Source organism: Plectropomus leopardus, chromosome 5 (assembly GCF_026936395.1).
Source record: "Plectropomus leopardus strain MGB_pleo_1.0 chromosome 5, ASM2693639v1, whole genome shotgun sequence".
NCBI lineage: Eukaryota > Metazoa > Chordata > Actinopteri > Perciformes > Serranidae > Plectropomus > Plectropomus leopardus.
In genome coordinates, this window is record NC_142180.1 from 24032400 (window position 1) to 24054023 (window position 21624).

General features: G+C 40.6%; 1 protein-coding gene across 2 annotated transcripts in view; it reads left to right on the forward strand.

The window, feature by feature from the left end:
• agbl4 (AGBL carboxypeptidase 4) overlaps nt 1-21624 on the forward strand; it is a 497335-nt gene that overhangs the window by 185152 nt on the left and 290559 nt on the right. For both annotated transcript variants that reach the window (XM_088077779.1, XM_088077780.1), the window contains one exon: nt 51-175. In XM_088077779.1, coding sequence (XP_087933905.1) covers nt 51-175 — 125 coding nt within the window. The remainder of the gene's footprint in view (nt 1-50; nt 176-21624) is intronic.

A 21624-nucleotide genomic window follows, 5' to 3' on the forward strand; every position in this document is an offset into this window, starting at 1 on the left:
CTGCTCTGCTCTACTTAATGCTAATGTAAGCTGTTTCACTGTCTCTGCAGGGAACCTTGGCCGTGTTGACTACATCAGTGAGTTTGAGTTTGACCTCTTCATCCGGCCTGACACCTGCAACCCCCGCTTCAGAGTCTGGTTCAACTTCACAGTGGAGAACGTCCGTGAGACACAGGTCAGTGCTGTGGTCTTGTGTACTGTTACCAACATTAATCAGAAATAAGAGCTTCTCTCCCAGTTTTATCTTCCATAACACACACAGACTTCCATTTTTAAGGGTTCTAAATTGGTGCAATCAAACGATAACTACCAAGTGCAAAGATTGACTGAGATGTATGGTGTTAAAGGTATAACTAGGCCTGTCAGGATAAGTAATTTTGTGAGATGATATATTGTCCCAGAAACAACTGTGATAAATGATAAGAATGTCACTTTGAGTCCATTTAATATCACTGATACAATCAAACTATAATAACATAATTATGAAAGTAGAACCTTTAAAGAGTGCCTTTATTAGAGTCGCCCAAATTTAATCTGGCTATTAAAAACAAAACCAAGTGATGCCTCTTTACTAATAGACAAACTTAAAAATTCCGACCAGTGTGCCGCAGGATGAAGTTGTTGGAGGGTAGAACTACAAATGAAGGACTTTTTGGCTTGTTGCCAGGGTTTAGCAAGCTAACAATTGTTAGGAATTTGTCTCTGTAACTCCAAAAGTGCCGCTACAGGCTACCAGTAAGCTACGCTGTGTTTTCTTTGAAGTTACATTTTTCTTCAGACTTGTGCAAGTAGGCAGGGAAAGAAAAACAATGGGAGAATTGTTGTACTGAAGTCTCGTAATGGTTGGGAAAAATTCTGTTGTTTTTTGTAAGTTTGCTAAAATGTTGGTGATATTCTCAAAGAAAAAAACTAAATTTTGTGGTCAGCAAAATTATCAGGGTTATGTCCATATATAATATAAGTCATTAAAATAAATGTGTGACAGGCTCAAGGGTAACATACTGCATATAAAGACAATATGTAGTCATTTTAAATATGATGACATTATTAGGTACAAGCTCAATATTAACTGATAAAAAGTTACTAAGGGGCTTTAAGCTGCATGATATTAAAGGTGGTCCTTTTGACGCGCCATGACATTATGAATTTAGCTATTTAGAATTAAATTCATGCTTATTTCTTATGTCTTGTGCACAAGATTGATCACCTCCGAAATGAGTAATGGTAATATAGGCAATTTAAAGATCCTTGTTTTTAAGATGACACCAGATTGTGTGTTTCCACTGGAGCATTATTGTTCAGGAGCAGTGTGCGTTTGGTTTTTGGAGCTACTGGATGTCTAGAATGCTTTGGTGAGCAGATAATATGAAGAAATGTTCGTTTTTGGTATGATACAGTTCATGATGTCAGTGGTCTAGAGTCATGTACGTACAAACTGTCATGATGCCTCCCAGAATGTCCCCTAACGCATCTCAGCACATAAGACATTTGTATCCATAACACCAACAAAGTTGTTTCTCTTCAGAATTGAGGCAGTCATCTATTTCCTGCCTCGCTTCTTGTCACAGCCTTCGAGCTTGATTCTGCCACTAGCAATCTCTGAGCTGCGTGATTGGCTGACAGAGGTGGTCACATGCCACAGAGATACACTGTATGTGAGGACAGTGAGTGTGGCTGCAGCGGGATGGAGGCTCGTTCTTTGAATGTAACTTTGCAGGATAAGAAGAAGGTAAAACTTACAATATTGGCATTTAGGTTTGACTGCTGCTGTGTAATTTGTGCGGATACACGCTTGTCAGGCTTAGATGTCAAGCAAACAAAAAAAAAAAGATAAAGTTTAGACAGAGACAGTGAGAAGACAGCTTAACATAAAGACAGAGGGAGATAGAAAGAGGGGGAAGGCAAAGATTGACGAAGATGAGAGTGAGAAAAAAGCAAATAGAAAGTGATATAGATAAAAGAAAAAGGCAAGGATGAATCCACAGCATGCTGTTGCTGCTGTCCTCCTGTGGAGTGTCCAACCCAGCCTATCTGAGGCTATCAGGCCTATCAGCCCATCTCCCTGCAGTGCTGTAGTCAGCACTAATCACATTTTATGGCTCTGAGATGAATGGGAGGCCTCGGCTTGGAGCCGGATCGATCCCAGGGCCAGATAGACCAGCACCAGCGGTCTGCAGCCAGGGCCAACAGGATATTTGCTGTTGTGGCAAAATGACAGAGAATGTGTGAGAGGGAGACAGAGAGAAAGCGAGCTGGGAAGGGTAATACGACACAGTAAACGACAAAAGATTGATAAGTATCATGTATATGATCACACTATGTACAGTGGCACATGCAGGAGCCAGCTTACAGGTGAACAAACATTTCCATTGCACACTTCCACGCTCTCTCTCTATAGGCCCCCTCACAGACTTCTTTCATAGAAATCTGTTTCTTATCTGTCCAATTTCCTTCTTCAAAGAGGCCTTGTGTGAATTTAATCTACTCCAGTAGAAGGTGTTGTGGTTAAGTGCTGCCTGTGCATTTTGCCAAGGTGTGTGTTTGTGTGTGTTTGTGTGTGTATGTGTGTGTGTGTATACAGACGCTGTGATTAGGTTCTGTCTGTGTGCCTAGAATTCACATAAATCTTTGGTTTACATCCTAATAGTTGTAATATTGTCAGGATTTGAAACAAAAATTAAAACAAAAATTAAACACATGAAGATTAATAACATGAGTAAATAAACCAACTAAGTGTAGCTATGTGGGGAGAGGCTGTGCTATAGAGATATCAGTGGGTTCCAGGGGAGAACTGGGCTGTTGGAGTGTTTCATCCAGCTAAGCCTTGCTAACTCTCAGCCTGAGCCAGGGGAATGGGGAACAGTAAAAGCCCGTGATATTGGAAGTGAGATGGCCATTTTGAAGGAATGTAAGCTGGTGAAACAGATTTGGTCTGCCTCAATCAGCTTAGCAGCTTTGTGGAAATTGGCTTCACCGTAGCACCGGTTATGATGGATGGCTGGATGGATGAATGTCTCTTTTTTGTATGTCCTTTCTTTTTTGTGTTTTTCGACCCACTCACTTACTTCAAAAAGCTCAGACCAATTCTGGTGACGTTGGTTGCAATGACCAGGGCCATGATGTGACACTATTTGAGGTTTTGCTTGGTTTGGCATATTTTCTTTGGGAGAATGTCTTGCAAAAAATACTTGTGCAGAGTAATTGCTCTGAGTCTCTACAGGGCCACAGGGAGACAGAGATCTGCTGGCACAGTGCAATTTTGGTCTCTGTTTTGGCATGAAAGTGCACCCATCTACCATATCTGAGCTGTGTATGGTAGGTTTATTAAAGAAAAAAGGTCTGTTTTACAGGGTACAAGGTACAAGGTAGATTTATTATTCATTTTTAAAACATAGTTTAAAAAATGAAATTAAAATTTGTCCTTGATCCTAACTTAGTTTAACTGATGATATATATATATATATTTTATACGCAACTTACTCAGGCTGCCCCCTTAAAGTCTGACACTCAAATCATCAGTCGGAGACTCTCAGCCGACTGAGATTGTTTCAAGTCGAGGGGTCATTTTTTCCCCCGTGCAGTGTACTTCTGGGGACGTTCTGGTCCCCAGATTTTGCTGCATAGTTATGAGCTGCTGCTGCATAGTGAGCTGCGGACATGCAGGCAGTGGCACAGAGAGAGAGATTGCTATGTAAGCTGAAGAACTGGTGAATTTACAGCCAACAGTGAGTTGATAGGATAGTCTGACTTTTGTTGACTTACACAATCACACATATATACACTATGGCAATAAAAAGAAGTGAATGAAGAGGAACCTCCATTTGTTTTCTGTAGGTTTTTTAATGTGGATCTTTCAAATCAATTTGAAGTGTGTCTGTGATTTGCATTTTCTAGATTTTATTGTCATGCAGTGTTGAACTCAGACAAATCTTGTCTTGACTTTGTCTCAACCCCTCAAAGTCCTCATCTTTTCTTGGTCTTGGTACATTCTGGCTTTGGTCATGACTTGGTCTTGGTTCAGGTGTTCTTCACTACAATACTGACATCAGCCTCAGCTATAGGCAACTTCATGTTTACTTGCAATAAGCAAATGTTGGCCTGCTAACATGCTAAACTAAAATGGTGAACATACTGTAATATACATGTTCGTATGCTGACATTAGCATTTAGCTTAGGGCTGGCCCATTAAAAATGGAAATATTAATCAACTGTGATAGCTTCAAGTTTTTTTTCTTTTTGAACAGCCGGTGTGCTGTGCAGTGTACTTCACAATCTGGTCCACAGATTTTGTTGCGGAGTGAGTGCTATTGACTTTTGCACTACTCTTTGGTACAGGGAGATGCAGACATGCTGGCAGCAGCACGGAGGAGGAGGGAAGGGAGAAAACATTGTCTTCTCACTTGTGTGAAACAGTAGTGAATTCACAGCTCACAGCAACGTAATACAATACAGTCTCTGGCTTTTGTTTGGTATCTTAGGAGAAAAAGTTAACTTGTTTATTATGTTCTGTGAATGACATGTCGAAGGTCCCGCTAAGCCTGTTCAAAAGTTGAAGATTTTATATGGAAAACAAATCGTCGAATAGCCCTAATTTACACCACTGTGCTTAAGTATAGGCTCACAGAGCCACAATCACTGTAAGTCTAGTCTTGTTACTTGTGAAAAAATGACTGCAGTTGTCACAAGGGTCACAACTGTCATTGACAAATTCATTAATGGACAAGTCATTTCAGCACTATCAAACAAATATAGTGTTTTCTGTTGTGTCTTCCAGTTCTATGGCTAATCTATCTAAAGCTTCTTTGGCACGATTGTTTGGATTGGCTGGATTGAATGTATTCAGGCTTATGTCTGAATACATGAAAGGTATCTTTGTTGGCATTGTTGACTTGCTTTTCATCAGTAATTTGCACTTCATTCAGCAGTATAGAAATCTCATGAAGCAGGGTGAAACAGGTAAAGAGGAGGAAGAAACAGAGAGGCGGTATAAAACTGCAGAAATGAAAATGAGTTGTTTGTTTACAGTGGTTGGATATATGGTGTCATATTTAACAATAAGCTTCAATCATATTTGTGGGTTCTTTTTTTCACTCTTGTAGCTGCTTATCTTTCTTTTCGGAAACATAAATATGTCTGCTGTGCCTGTCTTAGTTGATGTAAACAAACCTGCATTGTCCAATCATGTTGAAGTTTAGCCATTGTAGACTTCATTATTCATAACAATGTAATTTGGACTTAGTAGGCCAGAACCCTGAAAATGCTTTTTACTTTGAATAAAATAACAAGTAAAGACACTTAAAAAAGTTTTGTGCCCAGTGTCCAAACTGAGTGGATTTTGACACATAAGTTTCAGCCATTTCATTTTGACTTCTGCCTATGTTATGACCAGAAACCAGTGGATGAGTTGATATGACACCCCATTGGGTAAGTTGATATGCCATTCCATTCTGCTGTAGGGCTGTGCTTGATGTCAGCCTCCGTGAAGGGCACGGCTGTGAGCTATTATCATAGGAGCCTTCAGGGAGCCATTCATAGAAGACAGGCAGTAAAACCTTGCGCCGAACGCCTTCAACTCCTCCAGCTCTTCCAACTGCTGCAGGGGTGATTTGTAAGCCTCACTTGTCCAGGGAAAGCACAGTGCAGGGCGGTTACTCTCCATAATCAGGAAAAAAAGGGACGAACTGAAGCAGAATAGGCCATGTGTTACCTAGGATCCCCAAAGAGCCATCATCACTTTACTCTTTCAGACAATGCTCACCTATTTAAATTCATCATCAGTGATGTTATGCAATTTGTCGGAAGCCGATAAGTTGGATGGCACATAAAGTCAAACATTAAATAGGATGTTAAAATGATCACAGAACCATTAAAGATCACATCTTGGTGACGCTACTCAACCAGTCCTACTTTCATGCAGCCACTGGTTTTCCTGTTGTGTTAATGGGTAGAACCAGTTCTATAAATGACTACAAAATTCTATCTGATATCACGTCATGATGCCTAATTGGGTTTAAAAGGCCTTCAAACATCCTCTACAATGTGTCATTTTCTAAATGTGTAATTTACTTATCAGTTTGAAAGATACATCATTAATATGCTGATGTCTTTTGCTAAAGCAGAGAATCAAGAATAAAGTAAAGGAGAGTGAGTGAGAGACAGAGCGATAGGGAGAGAGCAGTGCAAGAGCAGGGTAATGGATGTGATGCACATTGATTTTTTTTTTTCCATACAGAAGAGACAGAAGCAGGAAGAGAGGCTATAGAAGGAGGAGGAGGAGTGGTGTATTTACGAGAAATGACTTGTTCGAGTAAGCAATACATTTCCCTCCCTTCCTAAATAGAGCACGTTGGCTGCACTTCTGGGAAGTCAGCTGCTGGTTATGGTGTGTAACATCAGTGCCAGGCTGCATAATAGAGGTTCTTATCTGAGCTCACTGCTTCATCGGCTCTGGACAATGTTCCAGTGCAGAGGGCCTGTCTCGGCCACGTCTGTGGATCAACACATTGAACTTAACCCCCGCTCCTCCTGGTCCTCTCCGGTTTGCAGAAGTGTGTAGGGACACTCCAGTCCTCTTTGTCTATTCCACCTCTTTCTCATCCCTCCTTTCCTCTGTGCCCCTTCATGTCTGTGCTTTGATGTCCTTCAGCAGTGACAGAGGGAGAGGAGGACAGGCGGGTCTCTTGCGAGCGCCATTGGATGAACGTGGGCTAATCATTGCTGGCGTAGCGTGGCCATGAGCTTGCACTGCAGACAGCTGGTTGGTGGCGGGTTCTTCACATTGAGTCTGCCCATGGGAGGGGTGCTGGATATATAGCTTTAGGATTAGACTAGGAATGGGCGGTATCATGGCATGATGGTATACCAGGGTATTTCGAAATCTTGACAGTGTGATTTAAAATACAAAATAGTCAAATAGTCAAAAATACAGACCCTCAAATATTTAATAACTTCATACCGCACAGGCTGTACTGAATATGTTTTGCATGCATCGGCACCATGCACCCTGGAGGTTACGCTGGGCCACACTGCATGTGTGAGCAGTGTGTGTTCACATTGCCAGGTTAACAACACAGCCCTGCAAATCTTTCAAAGTAAAATGGCTTGCATCAACAACTGAAGGCAGTTTTCCCACAGAAATGCTGTCAGAGGACTTCTATTTTGAAACAGAAACAGGAAAGGTTGAGTAAAACAGATATATTATTATTTCCTCATGTTTGTGACAGATAAAGACATTTAAACTGTAGTAAAGGGTGGTATAGATGCTATATAATTATCAAAAGACCATTTTCAATGTCTGTTTGTGCTGAAAACCTGAGTGTGTCATTTGGAAAAAAAATGATAAGACTGTTTCTGTAGAAAAAAGAAAAAACAGATTCTGCAATGCACAAGTCTTAGTGTTGGTTAATAAGATAAACATGAATTCAGAAGGTGGATGGTTGTGTTTCTTTGTTTAACGAGGGTAATAATGGTAAGAATATGCCTTTTGTTGACATCTTGTAATTACTGAATAGACTAAAAACAACAAGAAAGCCTGCAGGATGTAGCAAACTCACCGGTTGGCAGTGCTGGTGGGTGGAGGGTGTTAGCGCCGCAGAGTGTCATATACCGTATACCGCGGTCAAATTGCAGGAAGGTATGAAGGTATGAAAAAGTTGATACATCCCAAGCCTAGATTAGACTCCTGCACTTTCATCAGGTCTATACATACTGTCAACAACATACACATGAAAAGAAAGAAAAGTCAAACTCACACACACAAACCCTCTTACATGCTTTTCAACAGGCCATGTCATTTTTTTGTCCTTTGCATAGCTTTTTCTTCCCCTTGTGCCTCTGCAGCATATGGCACAAGGTAGATAGGCATGTATCCTGTGCTTGTGGTCTTCTTCTCTTTGGAAGTTCATTTTTTAAGCTTCCCCTCTCTACAGTCTCCAAAGGAGAGACATTGGCTTCTGTGTGACTCTGCCAAAGGGATTATTTCACTTCACAAACACACCACACAGACCCAGAAAGTTTAGGATCCTAGTTTCAAACCCGGGAAGGAAGTTGTGGAAAGACTTGTGTGCTTCTGAAAGACATACAAGACATCAGACAGTTGTGTCAGGGAGCGTGGGGTATCGTAAGTGACCTTGTTCTGTTAAGGCGAACTAAGGCATCCTTCCTTATTGTCAAAGCTGATGCTCCCCAGATCACTTCATAATGACATGGACAAAAGGATATGACAACAGCATTGAATGAATTTTCAAATTGTCTCCCTGATAGCAAAATGAGTTTTCCCTGGGTTATCTCTGCTGACGCAAGGTTCCTTATCAAAATTCATTGCCTTATTTTTAGCTTGATTCACTTAAAAAAGAAGGCACAGAGCTTAAGGGCATGTTTTGAAATAAAGCAGACACACTTTTTTATTATGCATTTGGATTCACTTTATTCAAACAGCAGAGACTCTTATAGTTTCCAGGGACTTGTAGGGTTAAAAATACAATATAAATGGCTATAATACTACTGTTTTCCTCTAAATCTGTCACAATCTCTTACAGTGCTTTTTCTTAAAACAAAATGCAAAAGTAGAGTCAGCATCTGAGAGTTTGGGACCTCTGCTCTTGTAGTTTGTGACACGTTTGGCTGACATAGGAACGTCTGTAGACAGGTTGATATGTGTGTGTGTGAGAGAGAGAGAGTGTGTGTGCCCATCAGGACAGTCATCAGCGGGCCATCCATTCGGAGCCCAACAGTATGGCGGAGTGAGATGCTGCCAAAGGAGACTCTAGCCGCTAATTTCGCGAATCAAGGCGCAGAGTGCAAAGAGCAGTCAAGTGTGTGAGAGAGTGCTGGCGAAGTTTTGGTGTTTTTGTGGCTGCAGGTGCACAACAGACAGGGCAAACGGCGGGGATTAGAAAAGTGCAAACTAGGGCTGGAGAAAATCAATTATCACAATATCGATATTGGGGTGATATAGTCGGGTTGCCAATTGATGCTTTCACAAAATATTTACACAATGACATTTTTGATAAATAATCAATAATGTGGATATAATGACTAAGTGGGTACAAGTGAATAATAGAACAACTCTATTAGACAATAGATACTCTCATATCACAATATCTATATTATATAGATATACGGCCCAGCCCTAGTGCTGAGTAATTCATTCACAGTTAAATGTATGACCAAAATGCTGTTTAAAATGCTGTGTGGCTTTTGATAGTTTTGACTTGGACGCTGGTGGTGGCAGCGGGCCAGCAGGCCTTTGCGGTCCTTCAATAGAGAGAGAGCTGCATTGCAAGTCACAGCATGGAATAAAAAGAAAGGGTTTAGGGCAGTGAATGTGGGCAGAAAAAACGAGGAAAGAGAAAGAAATGAGAGGTGCTGTGAACTGTTCTTTTGAGATGGCTTTTAAAAAGTGGGTTTTGTCAGTAAAAGGATTTTTTTAAAAACATTTATTTTACCTGTAATACTGGTACAGCTAAATGGAATATTCAAAAATGTTCATATTTTTCTCAGTCGTTTTTAATTTGTTCATTTAATATTGCTGATTTATGTTGATTAATGATAATATTAAAAATGCTGTATTTTTTTTTTTTTATCTAAACTTGTTTGAATGTTTTTGTGTCAGTATTCAAGGCTTTCTCACACCTTAATGACAAAATAGGTTGATCTCCAATAACTTCCCAAAATGACTTCAATGACCAGCCCTCCCAGAAAAAAAATACATTACTGTTCAAATGGTCGCAGTTTCAAGCGTGTCCTTGACGTCATGAAACAATCACAATTTTGCTCCACAGCTACAATGTTAGCTTCAGGAAAAACATGGTTTGGCACTATTGCAGCGGGATGTATGTCATGGGTCATATACAACACATCATATACATCACCAGTATAGCATGCTACAAATACTACAAGACTAAGCTACATTCTTATTAAAACAAGTCACTGTGGACTTTAGGACATGACCACCCAACCCCCACACCCACCGTATACGGGCTTCTTTGATATTTGTAAATTACACAGACTTTGTTGCTTTTTATGCTCCACCACGTCACTTCCTTCTTTGCTCCTGTAATAACTACTATGGCCACTGAAAGCGGGCTGCCAACCAATCTTACATATGCCGCAGCTTTACTCATCAGAGGCCGAAACTTCTTCAAAGAAACAAGGATGAGAGGCTAGCATTGAGGAAAGAGAAAAAGAAACCAGGAAAGATGGAGACATTGGTGAGCAAGGGGAAAAAAGAAGATTTTAGCTGAGGTTTCAGTGGGAGGCTTGGTGTGGCGGCTTGGTAAGGGCCTCATGGAGCTGCTGTGCATCTGCATGAAATGATGAGCCCGGTGTCAGGACATGGATCATCCTTTTACACCGAGTAATGAATACAGATTGCACACCGGATAGAGAGGCTCTGCAATCTGCTGCACCACAAATGAAACAACTGCCGTTCTAATCAAATAGTCTTTTCATGCCAGCGCAGCCCTCAACTTGGGCTAAATTCAATTCCAGATTCACAGATTTGTGGGTTGGGGGTTGGAGAGACGCAGGAGGCAAGGGGGAGTTATAAATGTTGTAATTAGAGTATTGTTTAATGTGTATGTGTGTAGACGCGTGTGATGTGTGTGTACGTTGGCGTGGGGGGTGGGGGGTGGGGTGGGCCTCCCTGGCATCATGTTGTCGTTAACCACTTGGTTATTTTAGATAGCAGTTGGAGGAATGGGTCCAATCACAGCAAACACACACACAAACACACACTCATGCACAAATGCACACATTTAGCTAATTATGCCAACTAGTGGCTTGGGAGAACACGTTCTCTGTATTCTGTATTTAGGGAACAGCGAGGAGCTTTGAAGGAGAGCCGCAGTGCCTCTTTGATGCTGCTTTTGTTTTTTGTTTGTGTGGTTTAATAATTTAATCAAGCCAAACGTCCTCCTTCTCTCTGTAACTGTCTGTTGGTGGAGGCTAATTACTCTGCAGATTGTTCTCCTGGTGCTAGAGATGAGAGTTTAGATCCAGAGGGGGGGAGGGGGGTGCTGATGGCTGTAATTTAACAGTGTGCTGATGGGCTAAGCTGTCTGTCGACTGCTGTTTTATTGTTTTGGGAGGCTGCTGACGAGCTACTATTCTAATATGCACCATCTGATGAGAGTGCCTGCAATGTTGTAGTGCATTGTCTTTCTTTTTTCATTCACTATCTATCTGTCTATCTTTAATACAATATTATACATTTGCTAAAGTTCAGTATTTTTACCACACAACATCATTTTCAGAAGTCTGTGTGATTGCTGAGAGCAATAACTTACTGCTTGCTAAGTTGCAAAGTAGAAGCAATGTTTAAAGAGGAGTGTCAAAGTTTACAATGAGAAAACAAATATAGAGTGAGATTAGATAAGAGGAGTGGTAGCGAATATTATTATTGTACTAATACACCATAGCACTGAGAACAAAACAGCCATTAAACGAGTGAAATTCTGATTTATTGCTATTGATAAATGGCTAACTTTGCTTCGAAGTCATCACAGTGTGTTTTATGAGCTATCTTTGACATAGCACGTGATTGATACACTTCTTTAATAAACAGAAAACACTATCTACCCTTCCCATTAGCTGGAAAGCTGGCAGCATTTTTCTGAATCAGAGTTCTTACCATTTAGGCTGTAAGATCCACTCCAACATACTATATGGTGACTGAGACACATCAATGAAAAGATCAGAGCTTCAGCTTTCATTTTGTCCTCACACTGCTCTGCTAACATTTCTTTCTGTTGCTGATACAATTTTAATAAGACCTGATATACTCTAGGGATGTTAGCTGGAGTTGAACTCAAAAACAGCGTTTGACTACGCTTCTATCTTGGCCTTTTTCTACACCTCACAACATGACTCTTTCAGATGCCCCGTTGCTGTCTTTAGTCAGCAGTAACAGCAACTGACCGCTACGGAAACCACGTTTAACTTCATCTAAAAGCTTATATCTGAGCTTCTATCTTTACCTCACAACACGGCTCCTTCAAATATTCCTGTCTTTAGTCAGCAATAACAACAACTGACCGCTCTGCCATCCTCTTGAAGAAATTCATTCCCCATCTAGAGCTTGGCCAAACCGTGTAACTGATTAGATTTCAATGCTGCTGGCTCTAATTAGTGTTCATGTAATCAAATCAACAGACAGACTAGATTAGTATGTACAACTATACTGTATAATGTTATACACTACTGGGGATGAATACATCCTTGTCAGAAATGAATTGTGCTTGTGTTTCAAAGTCATAATGGAGAGGTATGAGCAGGGGTTATCCAAGTACACTATTGGGGCTAGATGTAACCCTAGTTATGTGAGCACGGGCTGGAACTGCTTGACAGGCTTAACAGAAGCTGCAGAGCAGCATGCAGAAATGTGCATATATTGGGTAATTAAGACAGAACTAGAGGCCCCTGCTCCATCTTACACCTCAGAGTCAAAAACCCACCTCCAGGCTGATGTTGTCAGATGGTAGCAGAAGAGCAGGATTGGTGGAGCCAAAGCAGAAGCAGAAATCTAGCTCCATCCTGAGTTAATAATGTACGTGTCTGAACCTGCCGCCACCTGGAGATAGCTCCAGGAGGGTTAGTGTTGCATCATAGAGGGCCATTTGTGAGCTCAGGAACTATGATAAGATATATTGAGTTGCTCTTTTAGTTGCTGGAATAACATATCTGCTGAGGTAATTAGATTTTTGTTGTAGTAATTTCTTTGTTCAGTACTAGACACATGCAGTGAATTTGAACGCTAAAATGCAAAACTAGCTTTAAATCCAGGACGGCAAAAAGTGAAGCTCTACGGTTAAATAATATATAGTGGGTTCTTTCTTAAAGCTACAGGTGAAAGCTTTTATTAAAATATAATTTTGTTCTATTTGCTGAAACTGTCTCTATATTCTGAAAGAGGTACAGGAAACAGATTTTGAAAAAAAACATGTCACTCCTTCTCATCATACTGCTTGTAATGGCATTTGCTAGAATCTACTATGGGGCACCAAAAACAACCAATCAGAGCCAAGGAGTCTCTCATGCAGCCGTCAGTCATGTCAATCACTCTGTGCACTGTGGTCCAGCGGTCAAACTAGGCAGAGCTGATCAAATATGAATCAAGATTCTGTTACTGCATTGCCTATTTTGTAACCTCAAATTTTAGTGTACTGTTTAGCTGTAGCTGCGGTCATGAACTGAGCACCTCCCAGTAGCTGAACAAACTTTTTAATTTTACAGCTAAACAGTACACTAGGCTTTACACGATCACGATTTTTGGGCCGATCGCCGATCACCGATCAGTGAGTTTAAATAAACCGATAACCGATCACCGATCCGATCACGTGAGGAGCAATGTTTAAATTACTTGTTTATGTACTTATATACTTATGTGCTGTTTCCTGAGTATCAATCTTGCCATGCCCCAGTCTGACTGAGATACAAGGGTTAAACATCAATGACCTCTGGAGGGCATTAAAGGACTGACAGGTTCAGTTAAGTTCAGTCTGGACAATCAAAAATATAACCCAAGACAAAAATAATTAGCACAACTTAGCAGTACGACGTGGACTCTCTCTCTGGGAATCTGCCACGTCTGGAGCATGTTCTCGTATTTTGTCACCAACGCTGCAGCAGAATGTGACTCGCGGAATTCCTGTGCGTGTAGGACCGCAGCTCGGAGTTTAAAGTTTGAGTCAATCCACTGGGCCGTTAAACTCAGTAGTGACATTGGGCTGACGTCTGAGGACCAAATGTCTGTAGTGAAACTGAAAGAAGGATTGCCCTCCATCAGAAGGCTCTCTACACGTGAATGGACATCCCGGTGTAGCTCACTCAGACCTGTCTCACCGCAATACGTGTGCCCTGGGAGGCGGTAGCGTGGATCAAAGTAAGTTAGCAGCCGTTGAAATGCAGGGTTCTCCACAATATTAAACGGCAGGTCAGACAGCACAATAAACTCCATCAGCCTCCTTGTGCCACCCCTTGCCTTCTCACTGCCCCGACTATACGGACGAGCAGCACTGTCCAAAGTTGTTTGCTTTAGCATCTGTTTCGGAGTTTGCTTTTCTTTTTCTTTCTCCGCGCTGCGTTTCTTGAACTCGACATGCTCCTCCGGATGTATCTTTTCCAAGTGCCTGATTAAATTTGTCGTGTTGAAAGTTTTTGCCGATGTTCCCCCGCGAGGTACTGTAGCGTTGCATATATTGCAGATAGCTTGTGCTATGTCTGTTTCTCTCACTTTGAAAAACTTCCACACCTCCGACGTTGCTGTCGTGAAGATTCAAAGAAACTTTATTGTCCGTCACATAGCGACAGTACTCAAAACAGGAAGAGGCACGAAGACGAAAATGAAGTTTTTTTAATCATGAATCATTAGCTCTCGGATACAAACAAATAAACATGTCGATGCTGTGAAACTAGTTTGGAGTAAATGAGACAGATTTAAAAAATTTCAACATGACCATGACGTCATTGATCGGATCGGTGATTTATGACATGACGCCCGATCCCGATCATTTCAAAAAATGCCAAATATCGGCCGATCCGATATAGCCGATATGATCTGTGTAAAGCCTACAGTACACCAAAATATGTTAATGAAAACATCTGAGGTGAGAACTAGGCGATGGCAAATAGATGAATCATGATTCATTTTTGATCAGTGCTGCCTAGTTTGACTGCAGTTCACAGAGAGATTTACATGACTGACAGCTCCATAGAAGACTCCTCGGCTATGATTGGTTGTTCTCATTCACATGCTGTAAGGCCATTAGAAGCGCTACAATGGCATAAAGTAGGTTAAGGAATAATACTTTTTTTTTCACAGATGATCCGTCTCATTTAGTGCTGTAGTGACAGTTTCAGCAAGCATGACAAAAAGTTTTTAAAAAAGTAAACAAAAATTTCACCCTTTTTGTGACAAATACATTATAAATGTATCATGATAATTGTATAAAATTGTGTTTTTCTCTGGTGATGTTGTTGTTGTGTGTATTGTTTTTGAGTGTGTGAGGCCAGAAGCCAAGAAGCAGGGAGTGGCGAGGTGTTGGCTGATGAGGGTTGTTTCAGTGCTGATTTGATGTTGTGTTTTTTTGGAGGGACACTTTTTCAGACTGGGCTCACACCTCATGTGGTTAGGTCAAGCCAGTTGGGCTAATTTACTCTATGCGCTGTCAGTGACACTGTGTGGGGGGCTAGCTGCTGGTGGCAAGCTGACCCAAAGAGCATGCTGTGAGCTGAGACATTTATAGCTACTGTAGTGGCAAGTGCGTACATGCTCTGTCACTAATACACTCATATAGCATGATATAATGTGCTGGCCTTGGAGCTAGAGTACAGTATGTGTGTGTGAGCCTGTGTGTGTATATATGTGTGATGTGTTGCATCTCACGCAGAGCTCTATCTCATGCAGCACCTGGGGTAGGTGGTGTCAGCACGGTGCACCACCATAAATCAAGACTGTGGTCTCAAATGTGTGTGTGTTCGGTCCGTTTTTGTTGCCTGCGGGTATATATCCAGAAGCTGAATGTCAATAAAACAAAACAGCGATTATTCAGGCTGGTTGGCTCAAGTGTTTGTGTGTGAGCGTGTGTGTGTGTTTGTGTCAGTCAGAGCCCCTGGGGGATCTAACTTCCTGTTCTCTGATGCCTTGGTCACATCTGCTATAAATGTTTCATGTCTCAGTGGTGGTAAGCTGCTATGAGTGGCACACACACACACACACACACACTAGCATCAATATCCTGCATAGTGAGTGATTTCCACTATTAGAGATGAGTTTAGAATCCCATTTACTTTGACACTGTTTATCCTCAGAATTATTATTTTTGTCAGTACAAATGCATTTTATTTATTCAACTGCAATTAACCAGCAAGGCTTGCTCCAGCATACAATGTGCAGCAGCACATTGCTTCTGCATTTTAAATCACTGTACGAATATGGTAAACCAAAAACTTAGTATGAGCAACCAGATTTAAAAGAGATTTTATCAAATAACAATCAAATTAGCATTGCATTTATGGTATGAGTTAAAGTTTTGATATCCATGTAAATGTGTGTGTAATATTCCAAAGGCAGGAACAAACCAGATGTAATACAACATACAAATACTACGTTACTACCAACGTTAGAGCACATTGCATTAGCGCTGTTTCGTTTGCTGCAAGCGATGAGTTTGCTTCATTCCACAAGCTCTTTTGGCTTTGGCTTTTCAAATAAATATGTTAACAAACATCTCTGTTAAATGACACAATAAAATAAACACAAGCTAAATAGCTGTCACTAATGTACTTTTCGGTCTCTCTGGCTGGATTGGCTACCTGGCCCGCCAGCAGATACTGCTCACTGCTGTGGATGTATGCTGTGTGCTAACGTTGTTAGCGTTGTTAACGTAGTGTGTTCTTTGTTAGTTGCTAACGAGAGCCTGATGCTGCAGAGCGGCATTCGTTGGTTCGGATGGTGTGTATGTTACTGTGCAACTGCTTTAGCTGCCAAGGAGTCTGTAGCTGCAGAGTGGCTTGATCTCGGCTCTGGGTGTTCTTAGTATGTTACGGTGCTTCTGGCTTAGCTCTAACAAGTGCCTCACAGTGGAGAATACTGCTAATTTTTTCACTATTTTGAAACCTTATATTACAAACTAGGCTTTTTTTTTTAATTATTCAAACTTGGCTGGTTAAACATTTTTTTAAATCTTTTCTGTGAGTTTTCAGGTTTCCCTTTTTGAATGTTGAACACAGACTGCTGCCGCCTGATGATATGGAGAGTTATTTCCTCTCACGCAGGCACAAAACATGCAGAACATGAGTAGGCCAACAGGTTGTATTCTTTGCAATGTGCTCAAGTGCAGCTGTTTGGCTATGACACAGGCGACATGAGGCAACTCAACAGTTGGCCTTCTTAGACACTAGTGCTTTGATGTTGGTTTGGTGTGTCGTGGCCCTAAGAAAACAAAAAAAAATACCTGGGGCAGCTATAAAACGTGGTCAGAGTAGGCTGGGGATCAGTTATTTTTGACAACAAAACTGAAGTGCCACAGCTGATTTGTTCCTTTCTATAGTGCTCTTTGCACTTTTTAGATAAAGCAATTTCATGGTGGGCCAAAATATTACCAAACAGAAGCAGGTGCAACAAAATCAACCTCTGCCCAGCAAAAGATAAGGTAGGCCCTTTTTGCTCATGGTTGATGTGTACTGGTATGAAACAGGGCTCTTTATGTTAAATTTGATCCTGTAAATGCTTTGCTTGCCTCTACTCTTAGAGAGGACTATCCCTGTCAAAGATGCCCACACAATTTAAGCAAAGTAAACTTTATAGGGATTCTCTCTAAAACACGATTCAGATTGGGGATCACAGTGTGATAGAGACACCTTACTGCTTTGTTCAGCCTGCATGTGTGATATCTCCACCATGGCAGCAGCTCTGCTAGAGAGTTTTTGAGAGTAAACAGATGTTGTTTGTCTTTGTGATGCAGAGATTTAGCATCTCAAGGGATGCAGCGGACCTGTGCTTTCCTGTAAGCTCACAAAGGAATCAGAGATGGAAATAGCTCAAACAGATGAACACTGTTTCACAACAAAAGTGAGACTAGGGCTTTTTTTTTTTGTTGTTTTTTCTTTACACCGCAGTGCTTGTGGACAATATGGTCTTGTGGTGTATCTCTTGTTGAAATGAAGTACATATGGTTCAAAGGATGGTCTTTCCACTTGTGTGGGACAAAGACATATTTTCACAAACAGTATATGCTCTGTTTACATAGTTTTTCAGATTTTCAAATTATGCTCTTTTTAGCTTTAGCCTTTAATGTTTTCTTTAGCTTACTGACACTTTGTGAGATATACTGCCGTGTAAAGGCAAAAGATCTTCATTCATTAATTTTTGGCTTTAAAAAAAAAAAAGTAGGTTGTCCTTGCCTTAACTAAAATTCTAGGAAAGCCAGTGCAAAATCCTTTAATTTATCAATGTCACTAAGGTTCTCTGGTTTTATATCTTTACGCTTAGAATGCTTTGTTTATCTGCACATGAATTTACTGTTTTCCTGAGCTTAAGTTACAATATTTTTCTTCATTATTCTATGTCTGACACTGAAGCATTCCACGCACAAATGCCATATGTAATGCAGACTGAATAAAGAGAAAACATGTTGTTGTTAGTCTAACCTAGCGAATTATCAGGAACAGAACCTACTTAACCTATGGCATGATTTGCCTTTTAGTGGCATTGCAGTCCAAGAATTGTCTTGCAACTTTAATTTCTGGTTAGGGAAATAATAATGCAGAAGGTGAGAGGTAGAAGGTAGATTTATTAGTCATTAGTCATCAACAAAATTACATTTGTCCTTGATCCTGGTACATCTTTGGAGTTGAAGGATCAGTTGATTACAAACAGCAGCTAAGTATGAAGAGTCCAGCCGGTTGCTGTCAGGGGTTAACCATGTCTCTGTGAAGATGTGCATAGAGCAGTCTCTGGTTTCCTGCTGTTGAGTGAGCCTCAATTGCATTCTGTCCACTTCACTGTCCTGCGACCGGACATTAGCCAGAACAAGGCTTGGTCGAGGAACAGCTCTTGGTCTAAAGTCGGGTCAGCCTCGCCCTGATACCGGCTCTCCTCCCTCTCTTTGTCCGGCGCTTTTGGTTTTGTTTCTCCCCTCTGATCTGACTGACCGCTCAGTGTATGCCGTTTGTGGTGATCCTCTTGCGGTTTGCTGCATTCAGTCTAAACCCTACACAACTTTCCCTGATGTTGATAAGTGCCTCTCGCAGAAAAGTCGTGCTTCAGCAGAAGGGGCCATGGTGTCGAAAAAATAGCAATGAGCTTATGTGGTCCCGTCTGCTTCTCCAAACTGGGACTGTGACAAATGCCATTTCTGTATTTTAAACACTGACTGTGGATAAGTACCTCATACAGCCCCACTCAAAAAATACAAACTATCCCTTTTCATGCCTTTTAACCTGGTATGACCCCTTATTATTTTGGAGGCAATACAAGGGTAAAGTACCTTAACTTCTGAATAAGGGTCAAAAGTCAAGTTTGAGTTTAAGATTATTATGTAAATAAGTAATTTCATTAACAAAAAGCCACATTTGTATTATGCCTACAATTCATTTAGCTGGACTATAAAACAACATTCAAGTCATTTTTCTCAGTTCTACTCTTTGATGAATGAAAGGCTTTTGCCTTTGCAGGACAGCATAGACTGAACATTAAATTGCATAAGCTGCTTAAAAGGCCCCGAAATTAATATAAGATAAACAAAGCATTTATTTAATGTTATAATGTCAGCCATTTCGTCGTTATTGCCTAACTGTCTCAGGCACTAATGGACTACAGTGAATAGCAAACATATTGTCTGAGGGTAAACCCGATGTGTACAGGTAGTTTTATATGATGAATTTGATTATTCTTTGTGATACAACGGGGACGGATGCCTGTATAGATGATAGCAGGAGAGTCCTACATAAATAGCAAGAAACACCGTGTTCCCCTCCACTTCAATTGTCCTATCATCGCTAGCCAACCTAGAACACTGACAGCCTATGTGTGCTGTCAAACCCTGAATCCCCACGGTAAAGCTTGCCTCTGTGGCTACTGGATCTGGCAAGCATACATCAGTACACTCAAATGAAAAGCCTGAAATGTCAAGGACCAAAGGAATGAGGAAAGAAAATGAAATGGGGAAGACACAGATAAAAAAGACAGAGAGGAGTGGAAGTTTTGTGTATAATGAGCAGTTGGAATGTGAGCATTGCTGAATTAATCAGACTGCTAGAGCTCATACAAAGTAGGCAGAATGCTTTTCATGTGACAAATGTGTAATTAAGAATGATTTTATAACCCCCCCCTTCACATACACACACACCCCTTGATGGACTAGAGGTGGGTGGGAGGAACAAAGCATTTTTGTGCTTCCCTGCATGTGTGTGTGTGTTTGCGTGTGTGTTTTTTTTGAGGGAGACAGAGTGTGTACAAGTATGAGAGTGAGATGAGATGGAGGCTTTAATTACAGTCCTATTAGAATAACACCAGCCCCCATCGCTCACTGATACTGAGTGATAGGATGGGATGTTTTCATTTTGGCGTCAAGCCTTTTTTTTTTGTCTTTTAGATTTGACACCATATTTTTTCAGCCAGAACATGTGGATTTTAAAGATTTTTTTTTTTTCCCCCAGCCCACACGCACAAGATATTTATTTTGACTCCTCATTTTTATCAGCAACAGCAGAGATAGTTGATCACTAGCTTTGGAAAGCCTGCCTACAAATTTAGTTTTACTCACTGTTGTCTGGCACTGTTTGTTTGACATTTGTTTGAATTTAAAGACTTGTGAAAGGGTGTGGGCCAAAACAACTTTGTAGGCAACTGGATCACCCTCAAGGCTCACTCTTTTAATGAATTTTTTACCAAATTTTACAGGAGATTTTCACTGGTTTTCACTGATGTTGATCTGGATTATCATATTGGGCACATTTGCTTGTCTACGGCACAGTCCACGTAGAATTTCACCCACGTGTGCACATGTCCTTTCCTCCTTTTTTTAAGCATACTTCTATTTAAAACTCCTCTTTCCATTACCTTTAAAGGGTCATTATAACTGATAATAATAATTATAATTGTGTGATACTGTGAGACCTTGAAAGTGATTTTTTTTCTGAGACGTACCATAAAAATATCATAGTGTTGCAACCTTAAACTGGATTTAATGTCACCACACATACAACTTTTAAGTGTTTCCTTCTTCATAAACATAATGATAATTCAGAGTCCTTTTGTGTGAGCTAAGTAATAATAAGTGGTTCAACTACAATGTTGAGTCAAAAGAAAATCTAATACATTTTCCAGATTCTTTTTTACAATAACCAAACATCATGAGCCCAAATCACCCTTTACTCAGTTAGAGCTGCACAGAAATGCTTCTCAGTTAATTTAAATAACTCCCTCACTGGTCTGGCTTGCGGTTTACTCCCCAAATTAAATCAGGTTTGTTTAGCTGCTGATATCCATAGCAATAGTTCTGTTGCACTATACCTCAGTGTTTCTGTTGGGTTTTGTGCGCTCTGCATTTTTTTGCACTGGCTTGTATTTTCTGTGTGTGTTGGGCTCGTTGGCCTCGATGTAAAATGCTCTGTAAGGAAAATGTGAAATCAGATCTTACAGAAATTGAATTATAGCAGCACTTACACTTCATTTCATCATCCTTTCTTTCAATCTTTTGATATTTGCCCATAACAATGCTAATTTACATTCTCTAGAAACTGTGTTTCTCTGACAAAGCAGGAAGGTCATTGTGCGATTAGAAGTCATTACAACTTCACTTGAAAAATATTGATAGATTGAGTTGTCCAAGTGTAATAAACTTTATGTGGTAGCAAGATAACTTTCCACTTTTGAAATTTTGATAGTTGAAGACTGACAGTTAATTAAGGTCTAATGACCTTGAAATGATACAGTTTTCTAATTTGCTCCCACAAGAAAAAGCATGTTAGAGTGAGACTTAATGTCACAAGGACAATTTCATTTTTAAAAGTGGACACGGGAAAATAACAGTGATCTGTGATCACTGTAATCCACCATGAAGGACAGTTTGTTACCACTGATAAAAGAATAGTATTTTTTGTTTTGTTAGACCTTTGAGC